The sequence below is a fragment of the Myotis nattereri genome (genome assembly GCF_964212035.1).
Source record: "Myotis nattereri genome assembly, chromosome: 15".
NCBI lineage: Eukaryota > Metazoa > Chordata > Mammalia > Chiroptera > Vespertilionidae > Myotis > Myotis nattereri.
Window position 1 is genome coordinate 5970323 of NC_138090.1, and position 25317 is coordinate 5995639.

The 25317-nt window shown below is 52.4% G+C and overlaps 1 protein-coding gene across 1 annotated transcript; it reads right to left on the reverse strand.

Annotated features, from left to right (window-relative positions):
* Positions 1 to 1518: 1518 nt before the first annotated feature.
* LOC308531402 (liver carboxylesterase 1-like) lies at positions 1519 to 23829 on the reverse strand (the record flags this gene model as incomplete). Its single annotated transcript, XM_081108344.1, has 14 exons — positions 1519 to 1873; positions 2163 to 2235; positions 3027 to 3158; positions 4341 to 4488; positions 4712 to 4792; positions 6224 to 6364; positions 8515 to 8553; positions 12308 to 12412; positions 14408 to 14512; positions 15990 to 16143; positions 17691 to 17824; positions 19066 to 19210; positions 20924 to 21128; positions 23778 to 23829. 14 exons carry the CDS (start codon positions 23827 to 23829, stop codon positions 1690 to 1692), a joined length of 1698 nt encoding a protein of 565 aa, XP_080964470.1. The 3' UTR covers positions 1519 to 1689.
* Between the last annotated feature and the right edge of the window lie 1488 nt (positions 23830 to 25317).

The following is a 25317-nucleotide window of genomic DNA, read 5'->3' on the forward strand; positions in this document are numbered from 1 at the left end:
TTATCTATCATTAGCTGAATTTTCTTGGGCCTCGGGTTGCTCTGAAGATTCTTTGAATATGAAAATTTATTATGAAGACACAATCTCAGTTACTATATTATTACAGCATTTAAAGGTATAATCGCCAGACTACCAAAGGCTGCCATCACCTCCACCTTGTGATGAGCCACCGACCGGCCATCTGTCAGTCCATCCACCTAGTCCCACTGCCAATCACTGGCTGGGGGACCATGAAAGTGAACCTGACCTCGGTCCTGACCCTGAGAAGCCCATGGTCTAAGAGCCAAGCCTCTGGTCACTGGCTAACATACCTTCCTTCCCATTCCTGGTGCCAGTGTACAGGTGAGCACAGGTGAGCTGGCAGCCACAAGGACTGAATTGCTACAGCCACCAGTATCTGAAAACAGACTCCAGTTCCTGCTGGTACACTCGGCTGTGCCAGCTGTGTGACCTTGGAAGGGCATTCCTCCCACTGAGCCCAATTTCATGAAGATAAACACCCTCCCTGCCCTAGGCAGTTTGGCTCAGTGGATAGAACATGGGCCCATAGACTGAAGAGTCCCGGGTTTGATTCCCATCAAGGGCACATATCTCTGTTGCAGGCTTGATCCCCGGCCCTGGTCAGGGCACGTGTGGGAGGCAACCAATTGATATGTCACTTTCACATCAGTGTTTCTCCCTCTCCCCTCTCCCTTCCATTCTCTCAAAAAAAAAAATCAATGGAAAAATATCCTTGGGTGAGGACTAACAAAATAACCACCTCCCTGCTCCTGGCTTGTCAGAAGACAGAGAGGAGACGTGGGCTGTGCACAGGTTGGGTCTGTCACTGGGGGCTGTGTGCGATGGCTACCACCAGATGGAGGGTCCTCGAAGGGCGTCCCCTCTCCATGCCTCTGCTCAAAGCCTCGGGCCTCTCCCGGCTCCCGGAATGAGGGGCAATGTATGTCTGAAATAACTGGTTTCAATCCCTGGAGCTTGGGGAGCGTGGAAAGCAGCTGTAGGCAGGGGCAGAGGAACAGGTGGTAGGGTGTGGTCAAGAGGACAGTGCCCTTCCCGCACGGAGGGGGTCCCTCTGGGGATGGCCAGGCAATGCGGTAGAAAGAACCCCATCTTAGGGGAAGGAGGCCTCAGTTCGGCTCCAGGAGTTGAGACAATGACTCTGGGAGACTGGGAGCCAGGTTCTTGCCCTCTCTGGGCTCCCTGTGTCCCCATGTAGAGGTGGTCAAGTGGCCACCTTGCTGCTCTTCTAGCTTGAGTTCAGTAGGAGATACTGCCAATGCTTGGCTCATGTCCCCTCTGTGCTCACTGCCCCCACCTTCCCCCCACTACACACACACACACACACACACACACACACACACACACTCTTGGCTATACTCTACGGGCACCTGTGACTCTGCCTGAGGGCTTTCTCCATGGAGCAGAGCAGAGAAGCCCCTGATGAGTGATAGTGTGACTGTCCCAACCGTCCCCCAGGAGGATGGGGTAGACTCCAACCCAAGACACAGACACTGACTTGGTCACCGAAAGAACATTATTTCCAAAATTCAGGCTACAGGCGTAGAAGCTCCCCCTTTGTGGTCTCTGCCCACTCTCACCAGACACTAAGGTACCTTTTTGGCCATAAACACCTTCTGTAGAATTGCACCTAAGCTCCCCCAGATCGTGGAGGCTGGATGGGCCTCTCCTTCACAGCTCAATATGCTCTGTTTGTGGTGACGTCCTGGCTGTGTCCTGGGCAAGGAGCTTGGTGAAGAACGCCACTTCCTCATCTTTCAGCTTCTGGGCTGCCTGGGTGGGTATGCCAATCTGCAGGTACCCTTCCTTCTGGTCATACACGGGCCAATGGGGCAGCCCCTCCCCGTTGGGGTTCCTGGAAACAGAAAAAACATCAAATAGAAAAGCCCCAAGGTACTGTATGGTCCCAACAACTCCCAGAGATTTGCAGGGACCCCCCGCCCCCACCACCCGCCCACAGCTTCCTCTCTCCCTAAAGACTCAGACGCCTCCAGAGGCAGGGACCTCCCCATCTCCTGGGAAGCCGGTCCCTTTGAGAGCTCTCATGTCACAAGTCTCAGGGCCAGGAGTTTGACCATCAGTGTCAGAAGCTACCCCTCCCACCAGATACGCCCTGCACTCCCCAGCCCTGCCTGGCTGCTCACCCATTCCGAGCGAAGTTGGCCCAGAATTTCATCACCATCTTGCTGAGTTTGATCTCCTCTTCGGAGGCGCCGTCTGGAGGGAAGAGGAGGAAAAGTCTTTGCTACTCCACGTGTGGTCGTGGGCCGGCAGCAGCCACACCACTTGAGTGCTTGTTGGAAATTCAGAGTCTGAGCCCCGACTCCACACCCACAGCGGTGAGAGCTGTGTTTTAAGAGGACACTGGGTCGTCTGTGTGCACTGGACGCTGGGGCGGTACTGATGGAGGCCTCAGCCCAGGGCTGCAGTCACACAGAGGCCTTGCTGCTCTCTGCCACCCCACCCCCCCTCCCTCTTCAGAGTGGAAAGGCCACGCCCAGGGGATCCCCTACAGCCACCCCAGCTCCCAGGATTGTCCTTCTGGGGTGTGTTTTCAATCTCAGCCACCGCTCACATTTTCATTGGTTCTGAAAAATAACAGAATTGCAATGACCCTAAGCAGTCATCCGGTCAGGATATGGCACTGGTGTGTCCCATACAGGCCTGAGGTGGGTCACACGCAAGTCGTCCATCTCTGCTGATAGTTACGGTATTAAAGACATTTAGGAATATGATCTTTTAGAGAAAGGTTAACACCAATTCTAGCCTTACTCTGACACTCTGATAGACCCTTGTGAGTGCGACCTGACTGGGGACATTCTAGCCCATGAGCAGGCCCTGTCTTACTGATGCCCACTGTGCACGGCAGAGCAAGAGAGAGGGGACCTTTGTCGTTCAACCTGTCATGGTGAATTCGGGAAATGAAGTCTCAGAGAAAAGGAGAAACCTGCCCAAGGCCACCAAACCGAGCCCTGACCCCAGACCCCCCTACCTCCAAGGGCCATCACCTTTTAAAAATGGAGCCCCGAAGACTGAGAAGATTTCATCCCCGTGGTCCCCTATCACCGTCTTGGGCTTCGTGTCTGCCAAGAAGCTTGGGCGATACCGAAACTCATACATGTAGGTGGGGGCGCCGGCATCTGAGAAGACATGATTGACACACGTTCATTTTACCCGTTCCACACCTGCATGGTGTCTAGGGTTCAGGGGGCCCAAGCACCCAGGGAATCAGTAGCACACCTGGGTCCTGAGCACAAAACAACAACAACATGAACAGCAGCGGCCCCTGTGAGTGCCAGCGGTGTACTGGACAGTGTCCCACACGTGAGGGATCCGCATCATGGACAACTGAGATTCTGCAAAGGCTCCTGGCTTGCAGACTAGGTGAAGGGGGACCAGTAGAACAGGAAGGACCCAGAAGGAACACCTCCTCTCTAGGTGAGCTCACCCATCGCTGACCTCACACCCCACCCACACAGCTCTGGGTCAATGCCATAAGTCCCAGGGTAGACCCAACACACACAGGGATGGACAAGAGCTGACCACAGACATGGAATTCTCCAGAACACCTGCCCCCACATCTGTCACTGCTCACCCCTTTGGGCTTTGCTGGTTACAGACAACACTCCTGATCCTATGCTTGGTTTCAATCCTCCCCCGGCTCCACTGGCTTTGAACTTGGAAATCTTCCAAGTCACATCTCCAAGATTAGCCATCCAGCTCCACAGACCCCATCATCCAGGTGAGGAGTGCCTGTGGCAGATGCTGTCGGTGCCTCGCCGTATCCCTACTTCTGGGCTTGCCAGTCCGGCTTCACCTCCAGCGTCTGGAGCTCTTGGCCTGAGGTCTTCAGCCAGCAGAGACCACTCTGCCCCTAAGTCCAGCAGGCCAGAGCCCTAGGGAAGGAGCCACCCCTTGGGAACAGCCTTTAACCAACAACTCATGCAGTTGGAGGCTAAGTACCCCAGCTCCCTCGTCGCTCAGGATGACCCTGAGACACGTCTTCTGCTGGGCCCCAGAGCACCGGCTCCAGGTGCCCACGGGGCACACGTGCTGGACCGTGCAGCAAGCCTGGCTCCCTCTCCTTCCCACGCCACTTCTCCACTCCTCTCCTGGTGTCCCTGGGGTCACCTCCAAATAAACTAGCGGCATTTGGATCCTTTTCTCAGCGTCCACTTCTGGCAGAAACCAAAACAGGACAGCGCCCCAGCCCAGGCCACATGGGACCAGCCTCGGAGACCTGTCTATGCTGAGGGGTGGGCAGGAGAGACAGTGAAGTGGGTGGGGTTGGTGTCCCTTCCTGTCCAGTCTCTGGGACTCACCTCTGTGGCCACGCGCCACAGTCACAGCTGGGACACCAAATACCACATCTCCCAGCAAATCCAAGAACCGGTCTTTCTTTTTGACAGGGTCGTCTGTCCCTCCTAAATACTTCTCAATGACCGCTGGGATCAGTGCCTCAGGGATGTTCTGAAATGGGACCAAGAGTGAAAGGGGCTGCCACCCCGGTTGAGCGACATGGCGTCTCCAGCAGTGAGCACGGCTGTCAAACCCTCCCTCCCCAAGTGGCAACGTGGGAAGAAAACCCTCTGGCCCCAGTCTTCATTCTGCCATTTAATTGCTCAGTGACCTGGGCCAATCCCCTGTCCCTCCAAGGGTCTCATCCCATCCCGGGAATTCCCTAGACCCTTACAGTGAAGGAGAAGGACTGCCATAAGAGTGACGAGGCCGTCTTCTCGTCCAGCTTGCCTTCAGAGATCGGGTAACCCATCATCTGTTAAAACACAGGTTAGCAGTCGTGACTCGTTTTGGTACTAACAGGAAGAACCAAACTGACCAAACAACCAAACCAATGCAGGCTGGGAGACAGCTTGTCATGTCTTGACAGACAAGGACTCTGATGAACTGGGCAAAACCAATGAATGAAAGGGACTTATATCCAGATACTCAAGGAGAGTGAAGAAGATGAAGTAAATGTTAAAAGAAGCCGATTTAGGCCTCTGCAATGTAATGGAAGCTAGTGTTGAAGGACAGAGCCCTGGGGGATGACACAAACCTCACAAATACCCCGCACATCTAAGATGACCCAGGAAGCCCCCATCGTGTCATCATGGCTTCATTCCTTCGTCATAATCTTTGAAACCGGGCTCAGGTGAGAAGTGTACAACAGCTCTGCACATAACCATCCCATCCAAACCTCTGCTCTAAGAGCCTTGACCAAACTCTAACACTGCTCCCAGCAGCGTAGGCTGGGTCCCTGGGTGACTGATCCCAGACCCCTGAGAAGGCTCTGTGCGGCCAGGAGAAGGCACTGTTTGTTCCAGCCAAAGCCTGTCTCTGCCCTTAGAACTGTACATCTACCACCCAAGCTGTCGCTCAAGGACTTGGGAGCCGTCCCTTTGAAACACAGACATGCAGGGGATAACTCTGCTCTCTCCCGGTCCCTAACTTCAGTGGGCACCTCGCTGCAACTGACACCCCTGCCTGCTGACATACACACAGGAGAGGTGTGCTTCTCCTCCAGATAAGTGCCACTTCACAAATCCAGGGGCCTGGTCTCATGGCCACCTTCCCAACCCCTCTGCACAGCAGCTTTTACACGGCTCCAGTCTTGTGCTTCAGCGTTTGAGTGGAGTTCACACTGGATCTTACCCCTGCTGCAGTAATATAACGGAATGAAACCTGTTCCTACCACTTTCACTAGTATCCGGCTTTATCTCTGACAGAAGGGAAAGCCCTTCCTAACATTTAGAAGTCAATTTTACCACAAGAGGAAGGAAGCTCCACTGATTCCTTCTAATTTGATGACAAAGTGCATGTCTGGGAATTTATGGAGACACTGGAAAGCATGGAGCCCAGGGGGAGAGGCTGCAGGGCCTCAGGCCTTACTCCTGAGCTCCCCTCCTTCCCAGGGCTCAGTTTCTCCATATGCACAATAATTCTCTCTACCAGCACTGGTATTCCAAGTTTCTTAGAATAGAGACAATCAAGTTTGGGGGAGGGGGCCCCAGAGCTTCACCACCCAGGTGTCTGTTGGGCCATCCCAGGAAAGGTTTCCATGGAAATGTCAACTTGTGCATAGGGAACAGTTGCCCTGGACCCAGAAGGGAAGGGTGGTCTGGAGAAGGAAGAGATCCTGCGACCAGAGATGGGAGGCCGGTGGGATGGGCGTGGAGGCGAGTCTCAGAGGCCCACGCAGGCTTACCATTGGAATCATCCATCCGAACTCTTGCTGGTTGATTCCGATGATGCACGGAACGGAGTTGAGCTGCTTTTCAGCCAGAAGCTCTTCAGGCATCTTCGGCAGCAGCACTCCATCAACCACAGAACACATTACGGGCTGGCCCTGGGAAGAGGACATAACAGTGTCCATGCTGCCCTCCCCGCTCACACCCACGTCCTTCTCTCAGCTCGTCTGAGCACGGCCAGCACCACACACCTGTGTGCCTGTGGGCCGTGGCACAGAGCTCAGGGTCTAACAAAGCAGCTAAGTCTGTGACTCCAGGGGATTAGCAGTGGGCAGGTGATGGGGGGGATCTCCCTCAAATTGAAATATGTAAAAATATTGTGTTAATATTTGTGTATTATATAAAACTTTCAGCTTGAACTTTATGTCTATCTATATGTACCTCTCTCATGACAGTCAATTCTCATTATTCGCGGTGGTTACGCTCCGTAAAGTCACTGTGGACTCTGAGTTAGTGAACCCTGAGCCACGGCTCCCAAATCCCACTGTGTACACTCACACCGCCAGCAAACCCACCCCCAGTTCCCAGTTTCTTTTCTCCGGAACACTGCCATCATCAAACACACTCCATATTTTAGTTGTTTACTGTACTCTCTCCTCACTCCTAGAAGGCCAGGGGTTGTTTCTCCTTTCTTTGCCTGTGTCACTGGTCTATCCCTCCACCACATCCACCCACACCCACCCCCCGCTCAAAACTCAGGCCCCGGCACGTAGTACTCGGTGCTAATGAAATCTTTGCTGAATGACTGAATGCATTTCATTCAATCCTCAAGACACCTTCTAGGGCTGTGGTTCTCAACCTTCCTAATGCCGCAACTCTTTAATACAGTTCCTCATGTTGTGGTGACCCCTAACCATAAAATTATTTTTATTGCTACTTTATCACTGTAATTTTGCTACTGTTAAGAATCATAATGTAAATATCTGTTATGCAGGATGTATTTTCATTGTTAAAAATTGAACATAATTAAAGCATAGTGATTAATCACAAAAACAATATGTAATTATATATGTCTTTTCCGATGGTCTTAGGTGACCCTTGCGAAAGGGTCGTTCGACCCCAAAGGGGTCGCGGCCCACAGGTTGAGAACCACTGTTCTAGGGTAAGTGCTACTGTCCCCAGAGAGAAAGCATAGTGGTTAGGACTGGGAGACGTTGCAGAGGTAAAGGCATGGGAGCCTGGTGGCCCTCTGGAAGGCAGGAAGAAAGGAGGAAGGGGAGGGGGAGGATGCTGTTGGAGTTTCCTGTGTGGCTGCGAGGAGTGTCCTCAGGCTGAGGCTCCTGGCTCCCTTCTTGGTGACCCTGCACATAGTGGCTAATCAGCCCTGCAGCCTTGCAGGAGATCTGGGCTCCTCTGTGCAGGCTCCTGAACCCCTGATGCAGTTACCTCCCTCTCCCCGAGGTGGGAGTTTCTAGTGCAACCTTCTCCCCCTGGGGCATTTTTGGGAGCAGGAAATAAAAACAAGAAAAACTCTAGAGTCCAGCCAGCCTGGCTCAGTGGTTGAGTGTTGACCTATGAACCAGGAGGTCACAGGTCGATTCTCAATCAGGGCACATGCCCGAGTTGCAGGCTCAGTCCCCAGTGTGGGGCATGCAGGAAGCAGCTGATCAATGACTGTCTCTCATCACTGATACTTTTATCTCTCTCTCCCTCTCCCTTCCTCTCCGAAATCAATAAAATTATATCTTTTTTAAAAACTACTAAAAAGAAAGAGAGAGAGAGAGAGAGAGAGAGAGAGAGAGAGAGAGAGAAAGGAAGGAAGGAAGGAAGGAAGGAAGGAAGGAAGGAAGGAAGGAAGGAAGGAAAAAAGGAAGAAAGAAAGGAAGAAAGAAAGAAAGAAAGAAAGAAAGAAAGAAAGAAAAGAAGGAAGGAAGGAAGGAAGGAAGGAAGGAAGAAAGAAAGAAAGAAAGAAAGAAAGAAAGAAAGAAAGGAAGGAAGGAAGGAAGGAAAGAAGGAAGGAAGGAAGGAAGGAAGAAAGAAAGAAAAGAAAGGGTGTAGACTGGGCCCAGGAGACACAGAGTTAGTGACGAAGAGCACTGGACCGGGAGTCATAGGAACAGGCTGTGGTCTGACATCTGGTCCTCCTGGCTGTGTTACCCAGGCAGGTCACTGCCCCTCTCTGGGCCTCAGCAATATAAACACAAGGAGTTACTATGCGTCCACAGGGAGAAGTCTTTCATTCATCTTCAACTGGAGCTTAAAGGTGTCAAGATTTGAAACTTGTGACCCAGAAACCAAGGGTCCTTACCTCTCGGGGGTCTCCATGTAAATCAAGACGCAAAAAATTCTGTGAAAACAAAGGCAGGGGATGTGGGTGAGAGGCTGCCTGGGAGAAAGGCCGGTCTTGGTCAGCTGCCGCCAAAGGTATCAGGGTCTCCCTCCCGGTGCCGCCCTGTCTGGCCAAGAGGAAGTGAGTAGGGCACTGGCTCCCCTGGGCATGAGCTCAGGGTCTAGCTGTGGGTGGGGGAGAGGAGCTCTGGGGAGGATTTCTGTTGTGTGTGCCTGCCCTGCCCTCCATCCATTTCTCCTTCTTGTTCCCCAGGCAACAACACCCGCTTTTTAAGGGGGCCTCCCTCATCCTCACTCCATGAGTCCAGACATGTATAGAAGACCCGGGTGCTCCACCTTCCTGACCACAGAGATTAGCTCATGGATTGGCACGGGGCCCATGTCAGGACAGTAGACATTACCCCAAACTCTTGCTAGAATTACTGGGAAAGGGGGCTTCTAAGCAGATCGGATATATGTCTAGACTAGAGTGTTGCCGTTGCCTTGAACCACCCCAGGGGACCAACCTGCCTGAGAGTAAACCAACACTAAGAGGCAAAAGTTGAGGGGTAGAGACAGATTCTCAATACTAGATGTGTGCCTGGGTCCAGCCATGCCTGAAGCCATCCACTCCTGAACTTTTCAGCCACCTAACGATTCTGTGACAACACATTCCTTTTTCTACTCAAGACACTTTGCAAAGAGTTTTCCCATCCTGCACCAGAAAGTCCTCACTCATATACCCTCACTGAAATTCCCGGATTGGAGAGAGTGCAGGTTGGGCTGAGGGACTCCCTAACCCCCATGCACGAATTTCATGGACCGGGCCTCTAGTAGTGTAATAACCCTCCAGCTTGGCCAAAATGTACTATGGTGCCATTCTTGTTTTCAGAGATATTTTTGAATATCCATCCGGTGGCTCGTCCCTCTCCCAGGCTGCAGCCTGGCTGGTCCCCACCCCATGGTTCTCTCTGTGTATGCTCACCACTATTGCGCTGGTTCATGCTACACTATAGCTAATAGGTCTGACTAGTAGGTAGAAACTAACCAGTAGAGAACCTTCATTATAGGCTGTAGTTCTACAGACCAGGTGTTTATGGTGTGTGCGTGTGTGTGTGTGTGTGCGTGTGCGTGTGCGTGTGCGTGTGTGTGTGTGTGTGTGTGTGTGTGTGTTGGGAGAGTGGATAAACATGGCAAGACTTCCACATGATCCCAGAAAGTCTCAGAAGGGTAACATGGGTTCTCTGAGTTTTCCCCAAGTGACCAGTCCTCCCCTTAGAACCTTACAAGCTGGGTCCTCTTGTGCCACATGGAATAAATGTGTCTCTTTCCAGGCATCAGGAAACAGCTGTGTTTTAATTCCTTCAAAACACTGGTCACCTTTTTTGAGTCTGAGAAACCGGAACTCAAGCCCTAAGGCTACCCTGGGTTCAACTCACGGACGCAGAGTGGAATTCCGTGCAAGAGGCCTGCCCTGGGTGCCCAGGAATGTCTCCCGAAGCCCATAGGGTCCAAACAGCAAGTGGAGGGACTCAGGTTACTTTTGGGCTCACACTCACCCCATCTTTGAAAAAAAGGGAAGAGTTCCCATTGGCCCTAGATGCTGTATTCCCTGGGTGAATGTCCCACTGTAGCTTCCCTGTAATGACCCTTGCCATAGACACCCTTCAGTCCTCAAATGTCACCTTCTCTGTGAGTTATCCCTGCTGATTATAATGAATGATCCTCTTCTCTGTACTCCCACCACAATGGCAGATGGATGGATGGATGGATGGATGGATGGATGGATGGATGGATGATGGATGGATGAATGGATGGACTAATGGATGGATGGACTATGGATGGGTAAATGGATGGATTTGGTCAATAGATGGAATATGGGTGCATTGGATAGTTGAGTGGATAAATAGGTGATACCTGGTATATACATGACAAATGGATCATTGATTTTAGAGGGATGAATGGTGGATATAGATATATGGTGGCTAGATGATACATGAACAATTGATAATAGATTAATGAAGTTATGGATAGATTGATATTAGGATGAGAAAAGGATATTGATGAATTGGATATATTTGTAGAGGGATAGACAGATAATAAGATGATGAATGGATGATGGTTAGCCTAGGATCACAACTGAGGCAGGGTCTCAGAAATTCTAGAAACTTGGGCCATCACTGGGTCATAACTGATCATTTCTAAATTAACCAACCTTTCTGAAATCTTTGTTCTTGATACCCTCCTTCCAAATCAGGATGGTAGTTACCTCTAGTGTCTAATTTCTTTAAAAAAAATATCTCTGAAAACAAGAATGGCACCATAGTATAGTTTGACCGAGCTGGAGGATTATTGATCATTATGTCAGTTTTTGACATTGCTAACATTTCAGGTATCTACACTGATAAAAGACAAAGATGCTAATTGACCGTACCTTTGCCATGCCCACCAGCCAGTCAGAGCTACTATATGCAAATTAACCCAACCAAAATGGCGGCTGGCAGCTATGGGGCTGGAGCAAGCAGAAGGCTTGGTTGCCCTGGCAATGGAGGAAGCCAAGCTTCCTGCCTGCCAGAGCTGGCTGGGGCCTCCGCAAAAGGCAACAAAGTTTCAATCATAAAAGCTAAATAAATCCCAGATACCTGCTTCCAGCCAGCCTCCACTGGGAGCTTGGGTGGCTGGGGGCTGTGGCCAGCCTATAACAGCCATCAGCCCCTCACCCAGGCTGGCCAGGCACCCCAGCAGGAACCCCCACCCTGAAGGGGCAGTGGTCAGCCTGCAGACAGCCATCAGCCCCTCACCCAGGCTGGCCACATCCTCATGGGGTAAAGGTCCCTGCTGGGGGGGTTGGCCAGCCTGAAAACAGCCATCAGCCACTCACCAAGGCTAGCCAGGGGCCCAAGCAGGACCCCTTTCCCTGAAGGGGGTGAGGCCAGCCTGCAAACCACCCTAAGCCCCTCACCCAGGCTGGCCAGGCACCCCAGAGGGGACACTCACCCTGAAGGGGGTGTGGCCAGTCTGAAAATGGCCCTCAGCCCCTCACCCAGGCTGGCCAGGCAGCCCAGTGGGACCCCCACCCTGATCCGGGACACACTTCAGGGCAAACCAGCCAGCCCCCACCCAGGCCTCTTTCCTCTATAATAAAAGGGTAATATGCAAATTGACCCTAACAGCAGAGAGACTGGGAATCACTGGTCACTATGACACGCACTGACCACCAGGGGGCAGACACTCAGTGCAGGAGCTGCCCACTGGTGGTCAGTGTGCTCCCACAGGGGGAGTTCTGCTCAGCCACAAGCCAGGCTGTCGGCTGCTGGTATAGCAGTGGTGGGGAGAGCCTCTCCCGCCTCCTCAGCCGCACTAAGGATGTCTGACTGCAGCTAGGGCTGCTCCCCGCTGGCAAGTGGACATTCCCCGATGGTTCCCGGGCTGGCAGAGGGATGTCTGAGTGCTAGATTAGGCCCAATCCCCCAGGGAGCGGGCCTAAGCCAGTAAGTGGTCATTCCCCAAGGGGTTCCAGACTGTGAGAGGGTAGAGGCCGGGCTGAGGGACCTCCCAAGTGCACAAATTTTTGTGCACCAGGCCTCTAGTTTCATAATAAAAGAGAAGAAAAGAAATTCCCTATTTAGGTTGAGGGGTGCCATTACTTCAGAGAGGGGAGAACCTGTCCCAGGCAGTGTTTCTGGGAAAACGGGGCAGCTGAGATGATAAAGCCTGAGGCCAAGTTCCCAGGGTGGGGCAGGCCTGTGAGGAAGGAGAAGGGAGGCCCCTACCATCTTCAGCGACGTCTCCAGGAGCTCGTCCTCCGACTTCTGACGCAGGCAGTGCACCATGACCACCGAGGTGGTGGTCTGACAGCCAGCAAAGGTAGCGATTTGCTGCAGAAATCACAGGGACAGCAGCATTCAAGAGCTGTGTCCCTCCTGTCAATGAGTTGATGTTCCATCCCAACCTTAACTTCTAAAGGCAGCAGGAGAGGAGGGGGAGGGGGAGTGGGGGGGCGGGGGTAGGGTTGCAGATATTTCTTTGGACCAGCAGGCGTGGGCCCTGGGCCTCAGTCATGCCAATTCTACCACCTCTGTGCCAGTTTCCTTCTCTCTTAAAATTGCCAAAGGCTCTCAAAGCCAGATGTCTGCAGAGGGGCAGCTTGGAGTGGGCTTTAGGGCATGGCATCCAGAAACCCACTGTCTGGTTTCAAATCTCGGCTCATCCTCTCACCAGCCTTTGGCCTCTATCTAGCGAATCGTGCACAGTGCGGCCAGAGAAGAGGTTGAAACAGAGAGAAGAAAGCAGGCTCTTCCATGGCGGGCGTGGAGAGGGTACATTAAGGGGAGCTCAGGGAGAAGGTGCTATGAAGAATAAAAAGTCTTAAATTCCCTTCGTTGGCCAATTTCTAGTTCCTGTGTGACAGCAGAATCCTACCCCATCTCTGCCACCTGTTTCCTTTCAATAAATCCCCCCTTTCCTGACTTAAGCCTGGCCAAGTGGACTTCTGCTGTTTACAACCAAATAGTTCTGGAAAACCTCGAAATTCTCGCCCTCTTCGTTTTCTCCCCTCCTCTCTACCAGCCAGCCCCTTTCAGCCTGGCGGCGGCCTCCACTGAGCCACGAACCAGGAAACCACTCTCACATCCCAAATAAACGCTCCCACCCCACTCCTGTGTGCGCTCGTCAGCAAAGCCTAACCTGCTCCGTGATGCACTCCCTTCCTTGGATCCCTATCAGTCTCTAGATAAAGACAAATTCTTTCCCGGGATCCCTGGCAGCAGGGTCCCTGGCAATGTGCCCAACCTCAGCTCACTCCAGGTTCCCTCTGCTCTTTCTGCTCTGGCCTAATCAGCCTCCCCACCCCCCCACCCCCCGCCCCTCTGACACTTCCTCCTACCGCAGGACATTTGCACACATCGCTCCTGCTTCCTTGGACATTCATATCTCACCAAGCAGGTTACTGCTCATCCTGAAGATTGCACATTAGTGATCATTTTCTTCAGGGAGCCTTTCCCCCTACAACCGGGACTAAGGGCTCCTTCTGAACTCTGTCATGATGTTAAGTACCTCTCCTTCCTGCTCCTGCCATGGCTGACATTGTGTAACTATGTGATTATGTAGTTGTTAATCAGTCTCCTCCATTGGAATGGAAGCCACACAAGGCTGCTAGGTGTCTGGCTGTATCAAAATTATTTGTTGCCCGGCCAGCATGGCTCAATGGTTGAGCATCCACTTATGAACCAGGGGGTCATATGCCTGGGGGGCATGTTCGATACTTAGTGAGGGGCCTGCAGAAGGTAGCCAATCAATGATTCTCTCTCATCATTCATGTTTCCATCTCTCTCTATCTCTCTCTCTTCTTCTCTGACATCAATAAAAAATATGTATATTTTTAAAAATTATTTGTTGAGGCAACAAATGAATTCACGAATAAATTCTCCAGGAACCCAGCCTAGTCACAAGGCCCCTCGGGGAGAAACCACTCCAGGCCCATATGTGGCCAGGGGCGGGGTCCCCAGAACTCAGGCCCTCAGAGAGACGAGATGTGGTGACAGTCCACTCCCCACACTCGGCCCGGCAGCCCACCGTGCACACTCTGGGGAGTGTGGTGCGTGGACAGTGATGGTGCTGGCAGGCCAGTCAGGAGCCTGAGTCCCCGCTCTGCCCTGATGCCTCGCTGACCTCGCTGAGGGGCGTCTGCTCTCTGGCCCACTTTGCTCAGAAGTAAAACTGGGAGGCAGGGTGAGGTGTCTCCTTGCTCCTCCACTCAGCCATTCTTCTGCAATGATCTGGGTGTGCCAGCTGAATCCCAGGGCAATGCAGGCCCCCGAGGACTCCAGGGGAGCAGAGCAAAGGGGGTCAGGGCTGCCCAGTAGGAGACCTACCTGAGCTGTGGCCTTGACATCTTTCTTGACCAAGGCAGAGGTGAGGGACACACCACTCTGGGAGATGGCTCGGTGGAAGAGATTCTTGGCCAGGGGAGATAATAGCTGGGAGAGGAGTGGAGATGAAGAGAGTTGAGGCTCATGGGGAAGGGTCTTCAAGAGCTTCCCTAGCTCCATCCTGGCCCATTCCCCTGGGCTCAGTGGACATAACAGGGCCCCGCCTGGCCTGTTCCCCAGGCTGACCCTGAGGCCCTGTTTCTGTAAGACAACCTCAGCTGGAAGAGCCCAGGGCACAGAGCGAGGAACACAACAGGCAGTGTGTGGCAAGCGCCGACTGTAACCATCAAAAGATCTGAAAGACAGTTTGGCAATTCCTGGTAACACTTTCAAGACAGACTTCTGAGTCTACATTTCCATTCCTAAGAACTCACCCTAAGGAAAGTGATCCTGGAGGCACACGATGGTGTCTGGGGTGCCCGTGCTGCTCATGATGGGGAACGCGGGCAGGGACCCCAGGTTCCAACATGATGGCATTGAGTAAATAAGCTACTTTTGTATTCTTAACATGGAATATTATAAAAAATAAAATTACTGGAGTGTATCATGGTTAGGAAAATATTTATGTTAGACTGTAATGTTAAGGATGTTTTTTATTTTAAAAAATCATAGATACTTGATAGATAGATAGATAGATAGATAGATAGATAGATGGATGATAGGGTGATTCATCAGAAAAAGACTAGAAAAGTAAGTGTCAACATGTCCATGGTGACGATCCCTGGGTAATAACATTGAAGGTGACCTGCTTTTCTTCTTTGGGCGTATCTGTACCTCTCCTCTTTCTCCACTTTACAAAATGTAAAAGCTTCCTCTGAGTATTTAACTATAAAAGCAAACGTGTTTAAAATATGGTAGCAGCACAGACACTCTGCTCAGCTCTGAGGCAGCTGGAGGGGTTCTGGCAGCTCCCAACGGCTTCTCATCTGGTTCTCCGTCTTTGATTCTCTCCATGTCCTCTCCGGTCCCATCTCCCACACCAGGCTCCCAGGTGTGTCTGTGTCCCCTGTCACATCCCCACCCCTGAGCCCCCCTCCCCTCCCCTCCCCCTCTCACTTGCTTCCCCCAGCCCAGCTCCCTCCCGCGCTCACAGAGACTGCCTTCCTCCTTCGTGGGCATGGACAAACCACAAAACCCCCTGTTCTTACTGTGTGCTCATGGCCTCCTGACATGTGGATCTGGCTTTAGGTCACACAGCGACACTCGGCCCAGCTCTCACAGCTGCCCCCTCTTCCTCATAATTTATACCCACCCTGCTCCCCAGGAGAAGTGAGGAGAGTCCTCATGGAGAAGGGATTAGGAACTCAACCAAGTCAGGAGGAATGTTGCAGGCCTGGGCTGGAGATGATTATGGCCCCAGGATGCTAGCGGAGCCCTGAGCTCCTCGGGGAGAGTTGGGCCATTAGCTTTCCACTATCTGCTCTGTGCAGAGGAGGGCCAGCCTTGAACCCAGGTCTTGTTAATAAAGGTCAGCAGGTCTCCCAGGGAGCCCATCTGTACCCACATCGGGGCCAGGAACACTTACAAGAATAGAGACACTTTCAGCTCCCGCGGACGCTCCGAAGATGGTCACGGAGCCTAGGTCCCCTCCAAATTTGGCAATGTTCTCCTGGACCCAGCGCAGTGCGGCCAGCTGGTCTAAGTGACCCCAGTTGCCTCGGCTGTGTTCATCCCCTGTGCTGTGGGTAAGAGAATGGGGGAAGGGGAGGTAGAGTCATCATGGTGGGATTTCCAGGACCATAGCTTGGGCTGGGGGCTCTAGGTGAGCCCTCTACAACCCAGACTCACAGGTGTAGCATTGTTTGTTTAGCTCTCCACTCATTCACCTGGCATGTACTTACTGAGTATCTGCTATGTGCCAAACACTGTTCTAGGAGCCCAAAGCAAAATAGGCAAAATCTCTAACTACACGGAGCTCACACTACAGATCGGCAACAAATAAACAGGTTCATATAAGAACATAACACCAGTTAGCGAAAGTGCTCTCAGGGTAAATAAATAGGCTCACGGAAAAGGCAGGGGTGGGGCAGTGGGGTCTTATTTCAGAGCAGATGTCTAGGAAAGGCCTCTCAGAGGCAGCCTCATCTGAGTAGAGATCTGAATGAATGAGCACAAGAACCTTGCCAATATCCAAAGAAAGGAATTCCAGGTGACAGAATAGCACGTGCAAAGGCCCCAGGATCCAGTGAACAAAAGTGTGAATGCAGAACATGCAGCCAAGAGAAGGAAGTATTTCAAAGAGGTGTGAGGGTCATGTGTGGATGTTGCCAAGGATGGGCACAGAGCAGGTGGGTCACTGGAGACCTCCTCCTCCACCAGAAGAGTCCGGTGGCGTGGTCTGAGTAGAAACCTGACTGGTGTGGGGAGAGGAGAGACTGGAAGGAGAGAAGGCGTGGAGAGCTGATGGAGCAGTTTTAATGTAACGGGGAGCAGAGAAACGGACCGGGGGGTGAAAGAGATGGAGAATGTGAATGAAGGCTTTGCATCCTGGGACATGAGTACCCTATCGCCCTCCTCCAGCCCTACAGGAATTTCCAATAAGTGTCTATCCCACCTCCTGTCCACCATTCATCGCAGGGTCCAAGGTCCTGGGGCCGGTACATTGAGAAAACCTACTAGTAACACTGCCCTAAGGAACCCTGTCTCCTGTCTCCAGGGAGACTCCATGGAGAAGATTCTAGCCTTGGCTCATGCACGTGCCAAATGCGGAAGCAAACGGGGCGAGTGAACACGACATTCATCCTGAGAGGCTTGTCCTCTGGAATCAGATGCTCTGACACCTCCCAGCTCCAGCCACACGTTCCCTCACCTGAAGTATTCACCGAGCTCCCGCCCAAGTCTGCCCTTCCCTCCTTTCCCATGAGAGGGGAGGTGTTGAAACTGCTGCTCTAACTGCTGTGCTGCTGTCATTCCAGAGGTGTGCCATGCGGTGTGGCAGCACTGGCAAAAAGGACGTGAGCATTTCAGACGCGAGAACATTTGACTTGGGTCTTCAGGATGTATAGGAGTAGGTCAAGTAGAACAGGCATTCCAGGCAGAGGGAAGAGCACATGCAAAAGCTCAGAGGCAGGTGGACCAGCGTGGTTGGGAAATGTGACAGTGTGTGGAGCCCAATTATAAAGGGATTTGGACGCCTTCCTGGGGAGCTGACATGACATGACCCAGAGCTGGGTCCTGCCACCCTCACTTCAAGGGCCCATGTGCTGTGCGGAGTCCAATATCTTACCTGAAGAATCCCCAGATGCCCAGGCGGTACTGAATGATCACCACCACCACGTTTTCATGGGCAGAGAGGGCCAGCCCGTCATAGGTTGATGCCCCGCCCACCACCAGACCTCCTCCATGGATCCACACCATCACCTGGACAGGGAGGAAGCAACCACACAGGTCACAGATAGAGGCAGAGCTGGGAAGGACCTCCAAGGGTTGTCTGGTTGATCAGGACTGAAGGAGGCTGTTCTCTGAAGCTCATCAGCCCCCAGCAAAGGTGGGGCAGGCAATCGCTCTCCTCCCCACTCCCCCAGCCAGGGCCAGGCCACCCCCCACCCATGGACCTGGCTGCCTCTGCCTGTCTCTCCAGCCCCAGTGCTGCCTGCTCCCAAGGCTCTTCATGCTGAGAACAGCATCACGGGAATGGCCAAGGCCAATGGGGTCATCTTCCCCCAAACACTCCCATCATCCTCATGCCTGGGCCCCTCACTGTGCTCAGCATACTCTGCCTGGGAAGCCCTTGGATTTCAGGGTCATTAGTCACCTCTGTGCGGTGAATTAAAGTCCTCTCATGTGTGTGAATGACTATCTCAAGAAGCATCCATGCCCCCAGTGTTATCTCTTGCTCAGATCCTTCCCTCTGCACCCCAAGGACTGCCCCCAGCAGACCCACCCCCACCTTCTGGCTGCCCATCTCTGAGCCTCTGTGTATTGAGGAAATGTTGACTCACTGGGACATCTCCCCAGCCAAAGATAATTAGGAAGGGAAATTAGCCAAGAACATCTCAGATATTTAGACAAAGACAAAGACAAAGGACACTGCTTCTTGGGCTGCCCCTGGCTCTGCCTCCACACCTCTGTGCCACCCTGGGACACTGGTCAGAGCAGCATCTTTGCGGCTGACAAACACCACCCATTGGCTCAATTTTTCAGAGAACCCTTGCCCTGGTCCTGCCTACCGGACTGGGTGGCCTTGCCTTCCCTGATTCTCTGTCTGTAAAGGGAGGGTTGCGGTGTTGCCTTTTCGGTGAGGTTCCTTCAAGCTCTAACTTGACTGGAAAGCATGCCTTAGCTTCTCTGGCAATCAGATTCCTAACCTTGCAACTATCAGTAGTCACGCTTGTCCCTCTGTTCACATGAGAGAACGTGGAAAGAACTGACGATATGTTACAGATGTACAGCGAAGTCCCCGGGAGGCACCATGACTATTGCTGGGGGAAACTGAGGGATGGAAAACATGTGTTTCTTGGGGTCACATGGCCTGTCCAGGGAGAGCAAAGGAAGCCCAGGGTCCCTAAAATAGCCGTGGCTGAGACACTCCCCCACCACGCTGCCTTCCTCCTCCCCAGTCCACACCAGGAGATCGCTCCTATATGGAATGCACACCTTACCGGCAGCCTGCTCTTCCTGCTCAAGTCTGCGGGAGTGTAGATGTTTAGGTAAAGGCAGTCTTCGGAGAACTTGAGAGGAATGTTCTCCTTTCTGTTGGTAAAGAGCCTGGAGAGCACCTGGGCTGACATGGCATCTTGGGAGCACCTTGGAGAGGTGGGGGGAGTTGGAGAGAGATATACTCAGGTTTTCTGGAGCTGCGCACAGAGCCGTGGCCTGGGAGCTCTGTGCCTGTGCAAAGCTGCTGTTACCAGAGAGAAGACGTTGAGTGGGTAGGAAGCCATGAGCGGGGGCCGTGGGGCTCACTAAAGCCTCCCAGCATCATGGATAGCGAGAAGGCCTGGCTCCTCTCCTCGTCCTGGCAATTTCCGATGCACCAGGTCAAGGACAGGAGGCTGCCTAGCTACTGCCCTCCTGGGAGATAGTGGTCCTGACACCCTGGACGAAGCCCAGCTCTGGGCTGGGCTCCCACGGAGGGTGCAGTGGGGCCATGCACCTCGACCAGGTAACCCACGTGGTCCAGTCCACAGGAGCCTCCCATTCACTCGAATGTGGGGCCTGGGACAGGTCAGGGGTGAAATATTTGCAGGGCGACATCAGGAGAACTGCTGCAGCCCCAGGTTTCCTAGGTGACCTTTGGTGACAATATGACAATTGGTGAGTCCTCCCCGTGAGTCTGGCATTCACTATTCCTGGTGGCCAGGTAACTAGACACACCTGGGAACTGAGAATTTGCCAGGTCCACACCCCAAAGCACTCCCACCCACACACCTGCTGGCGCACCCCACTCTCCAAATATAGCAAAGTCCAAGTCAGGAGAATATAGAGTTAGTACCTCTGATCCCCATCACCTGCTTAATTTTTTTAAAAATATATTTTATTGATTTTTTACAGAGAGGAAGGGAGAGGGATAGAGCGTTAGAAACATCAATAAGAGAGAAACATCCATCAGCTGCCTCTTGCACACCTCCCACTGGAGATGTGCCCACAACCAAGGTACATGCCCTTGACTGGAATCAAAGCAGGGACCTTTCAGTCCACAGTCCAATGCTCTATCCACCAAGCCAAACCAGTTAGGGCAGCTGCTTAATTTTAAAAAAATTTTTTTACAAAGCACTTAGTATCCTATCTATACTAATAAAAGGGTAATATGCTAATTAGACCAAATAGAACGGACATCTTCCAGATGTCCTTCCAGACAAAGCTGCAGTGGCTGCGAGGGCCGAGGAGGGCCAGAGGCCGGCAGTGGCTGAGGGACACCTCTTCCCAGTGTACAAATTTTCGTGCACCGGACCTCTAGTTCCAACATATTACATAATGTATGTATTAATTTGCATGGTGTTTATCATCTATCTTTCCCAGCTGGAACACAAGCTCCATGAATGTAAGAATATCTGTTTCCTTCACTAATGGAGCCCAGGAACTTAGAACATGCCTAGCAGACAGTAGGTGCTCAATAAATACTTGTTGGAGAAAGGGTGCTAGCATGCTGTGGGAGTTCTGGAATTTGTTATTGTTGTTCATAAATATATTTTTTTGATTTCTGAGAGGAGAGAAGAGGGAGAGAAAGATAGAAACATCAAGGATGAGAAAGAATCATGGATTGGGTGCCTCCTGCACACCCATACTGGAGATCAAGCCGGCAATTTGGGCATGTGCCCTGACCCGGAATCAAACCGTGACTTCCTGGTTCATAGGTTGACGCTCCACCACTGAGCCATGCAGGCTGGACTGGAATGTTTTTAAGGATCTACCTTATCTTAAGGATCCAGAACAATGGAGAAGGCACTCAGAAGCGTGCCTTGGCACCAGCCCGCATCCCTTTGAGGCAAACGTTCCACTAAAAATGCCAACACTTACATAGGAGGGTAGGAGGTGGTGTTCTTCACGAAGGTCCATGGCTCTGCAGGCTGCGGAGGAGCAAACCTCAGGGGTCCGAGCGGCGGCTTGGCAAAGGGGACTCCCAGGAAAACGGCCATGGGCTGTGCAAAGCCTTCTAGGCTGACATACTCCCCCAGGACCTGGCCCTGCACGGTGTCCACCACAGGTGGTGAAGGTGGGTGCCCTGTGGGCGTGGAGAGGAAATGAGGACAAGCACGCGATGAGAGGTTGGAACTGGACTCCAGGTGGGTCTTGCCCCAGGTGACCATGAAAGTGTCCCCTCAACTCCTAGGCCTCCAATTCTTCTTACGTCAAAAAGAGAGGAGGTGAACTGGCCTTCCTAACTCATAGGGTCCTAAGGAGCCCGTGGGAATTGGAGGAATCACAGCATCAAGTACAACATCAATGCAAGGAGAGCTGCTGGGCGTGGACTGGACATATGGTTTCCATTCTTAGGAGCCTCTGGAAACCATTTCCAATTGAGGTGCTGGTGCTGAGCTACAGGAGGAAAGGGGGAGCAAGAGGCAGCCCCTCTTCTTAGCAGCCTGGACCTTGCAGGGGGAATGAGCTACATGCACACTGGATACTACTGCTGGGAAGAAAGAAGGAAGGGGTGGGTGTCATGAGGGAGGTATCTGTTAGGTGTTACAGGAACAGAATAGGGAGCCCGGCCTTCTGATTGGTGGCCTCATGGAGGGGGTGCCCTTGGTGCTAGGACTTGTGGGGAAGACTTAACAAGGGGAGTTGGAATGGGGCAGGGTGGGGTGGAAGTTGGGGGGGAGAGACACCACAAGGCAAGACCTGCCCGAAGAAGAGAGAATGACTCATTGTGCCAGAGCGATCTAAGGGGAGTGGAAAATTATCCTGGAATGAGAAGCTTCATGTCTGAAAGGGCCTCGGGTGCCTGGCTAGGGGTCTGGACTTTACACAGTAGGTCCATGAGCAGAGCAGCCATGAATATTCTGGAGAATGAAAATAAACTCCAGATGGGGCCTGGGCTGTCAGGGTATTGATGGCCACAGAACTGTGGGTCCAGGAGCCACAGATAGTATAACCATGCAGAAACTTTATTTTCCTTAATCTGGCCTTTATTTATTTTTTATTGATTTTAGAGAGGAAGGGAGAGGGAAACATCAATGATTAGAGAGAATCTTTGACCAGCTGCCTCCTGCATGCCCTCATTGGGTATCAAGCCTACAACCTGGGCATGTGCCCTTGACTAGGATCAAACCCAGGATCCTTCAGTTCACAGGCCGATGCTCTATCCCCTGAGCCAAACTGGCTACGGCTGGCCTTTATTTTTTCCCCCCTTTGATTCTAACTGGCCTTACCGAGCACCCTCACTCACTCAACTTCCCTCTCCCTAGCTCAATCATGTAGCCGAAGCATATCAACCTCGTAACCGGTGGCCTGTGAGTTGGACATGCTTGATGTAGCCCTCATGACAACTGGTCAGCATCCAGCAGTCTTAGGAACAAGGTCCTGGTTCAATTGACTACTGATTCAATTTTTTTAATCCTCACCTGACAACATGTTTGGAGAAAGGAAGGGAGGCAGGGAGGGAGGAAAGAAGGGAAACATCAATGTGAGAAACATCAATCTGTTGCCTCCTATACACGCCCTGACCTGGGATTGAATCCACAACCCAGGTATGTGCCCTGACTGGGTATCAAACCTGCAACCTTTCAGTGCACAGGACGATGCTCAACCAACTGAGCCGCCCCGGTGGGGCTCAATGGACTATTTAGACAGAGTTTTCAATCAAATGGAACACAATATCTTGGCCTCAGTTGTGTTTTAGCTCCAGACCCAGGAAAGCAAAATGATCCCATAGAACAAATCCTCACCACGTCTTTTATTTTCTGTTCTGATACATTGACTGACATCCCAGGTATGGCTGACTCTGGAGGGACTGCCCCTGCCCCCCTTAGAGTGAACCAATTCCTAGAGATAGTCATCAAATTGCCCTTCTAGCATGCCAGAGTCTGTACCCCTGCCCCCCTTGCTCAACAGCTTCTTTCTCAGGCTACCACGCCCCAGCCACTATCTTCCTGCCCTAATCACTCCAGGGACAGATCCTTGCCAACCACCACTGAAATAGCCTATTTGCATAGCTTGCCCTGACCTGCAACCACCACCAAGACTCTTGCCACACTCCCTCCCTCCTCCGTCTCCTGACCTACCCACTGTTTACCTTGTGACAATCATGGTGGTGGGCCCCCTCTGCCTCTTGGAAACTGAGAGTAACAACCTATTTTCTCAATGAAGTGGCTCCTGATCTGCTGGCCCTCCAGCAGTTTCTATTAAAACAGGACACTTTAAAACAACCCCTTTACTTAAGGATTCTTCCGTGGCATTTCCTCCATCCCCAAAGAATGAACCCATTTCATCCTCAGGAGAACCCCTCCTTCTCCCCACCCCACCCCCAGCCCCACCCCCAGGGAAGTGTACCACCATCACACATTTAAGAGAAGGAGGCGCCCTGACTAAGGACACACACGCCTTTGGAGTCGATGTTAATATGCTGCTAAGCTGCTCTCCACGATTTGGCCACATCTGGACTAATCAGTAGGGGAAATAAACAAGCTCCTGCAGGTCCTCGTCCACAGGTGTGAGCTGAACGGTGGTCCGTGCGCCTGCCGCGTGCCCAGCGGTGGTCTCCACGGTCCCTCACCCCTGGGTCTGCTGCAGACTCGGGGATGCACTCCCATCACGCTGTTTCAGAACCACACCCATCACAGGTTTGCCCAGCACGCAGCTCCCCCACCTAGCACCAGACACAGATTTCCAAATGTGCCCGCTCCCCCGCTATCTGTATTTCAGAAGGACTCACCCCAAGCAGTGCAAGCGGCCAGGGAGCCCAGGACCAGAGCGAAGAACCGCATTGTGGGAGGACAGCAGCTCCTGGGCCACAGGTCTCTGTGCAAGTGCCTCCGCCTCCAGGGGCTGTGGGCCCGCCCCTCAGCTACCTGTCAGCAGCTCCCGCCCCACTGCTGCCCTATCACCTAATCAGGATGCAATACAGAAGCTCCAGGTCTCCCAAAGGGCTGCTCCGGGCACAGCCAGGGCCTCTAGGCCACGCCCACCCAGAGTTGACCCTCTTTCCCCTAAACAGCCTGGACACAGCTCTCAGGTTACCTGATAGTCAATCAACTTGTTACATTAGGGTTTCTCCCTTGGACCCTTCAACCTGAGCAGGCAGTGAGCTCCCCAAGGCAGCAGACAAGGAGAGGCGGTGGTCTGGGGGTCCTCCCAACAAGGCTGCAAACTTTGTGAGCAACTCTCAGCCCCACAGCTGCTCACCTGGGGAATTTAGGACAAATCTCTTAGCTTCCCATGTGGTGTTTGGGCGGGGGGGGGGGGGGGGGGGGAGGTGGTGGTCAGTCCCCGAGGTAACTGCTTCTATAAAAATTGCCCTGGCCCGAGCCAATTTGGCTCAGTGGATAGAGCGTCAGCCTGCAAACTAAAGCGTCCCAGGTTCGACTCTGGTCAAGGGCATGTACTTAGGTACCTCCGTTCAGGCTTGGAGGCAGGGGGCAACCAATCGATGTGTTTCTCTCACATCAATATTTTTCTCTCTCTCTCCCTCACTCTTCCATTCTCTTTAAATATCAATAGAAAAATATCCTTAGGTGAGGATTAAAAAAATTAAAAAGAAAAAAAAATATTACCCTGGGTAGGATTCCTATCTTTTATCTAGCAGGGAAATAAACACAGGGCATGAAGCTCACGCAGATAAAAAGCACCCATATCTCTACCCACATGGGACAATCTGGGTTGTCCTCTAAGCAGAGGCTATTTCTAATCACACCACACACACACACACACACACACACACACACACACACACATACACACGCGCGCGCATGCGCACACGGGCATTTGCAATCTGGGAACACCGCCTGGCTGCTAGCCTCTGAAGACTGTAGGGTGCTGTATCAGCATCTTCAGAGCCCCAGGGTGAATTATTCTTCTGGTCCCACTGTTCAGTCACATCAGGGACACCAACCCGTTCTGCAAGGGCAGCCGCCTCCAGACCTCGCCCCGTTCCCGCCTGGCTCAGAGTCCTCTGCAGAAGGGATGGGTGGGGCTGGAGTCTGAAGCCAGACCGCAGCGTGGCTCCCATGCATAAGCCCCCTGCCTCACGTGAAAGAGATGCAGTGTTTCTTGTGTCAGTGGGAGGCGGCTGGGAACACAGCTTTCCCTTGGGGAGCTCCCTCAGGTTTCCCGTGTGGAAATGGATGATCTGGAGAGTAGAATCCTAGGAATTGGCCTTAACTCCTAAGCAGCTGGACAAGTGTTAGGAGAGAAGACACCCCCAGGGGCTCCAAATGAGCCCCCAATCCCTCTATCTCCATCAATTTACTCAAGAG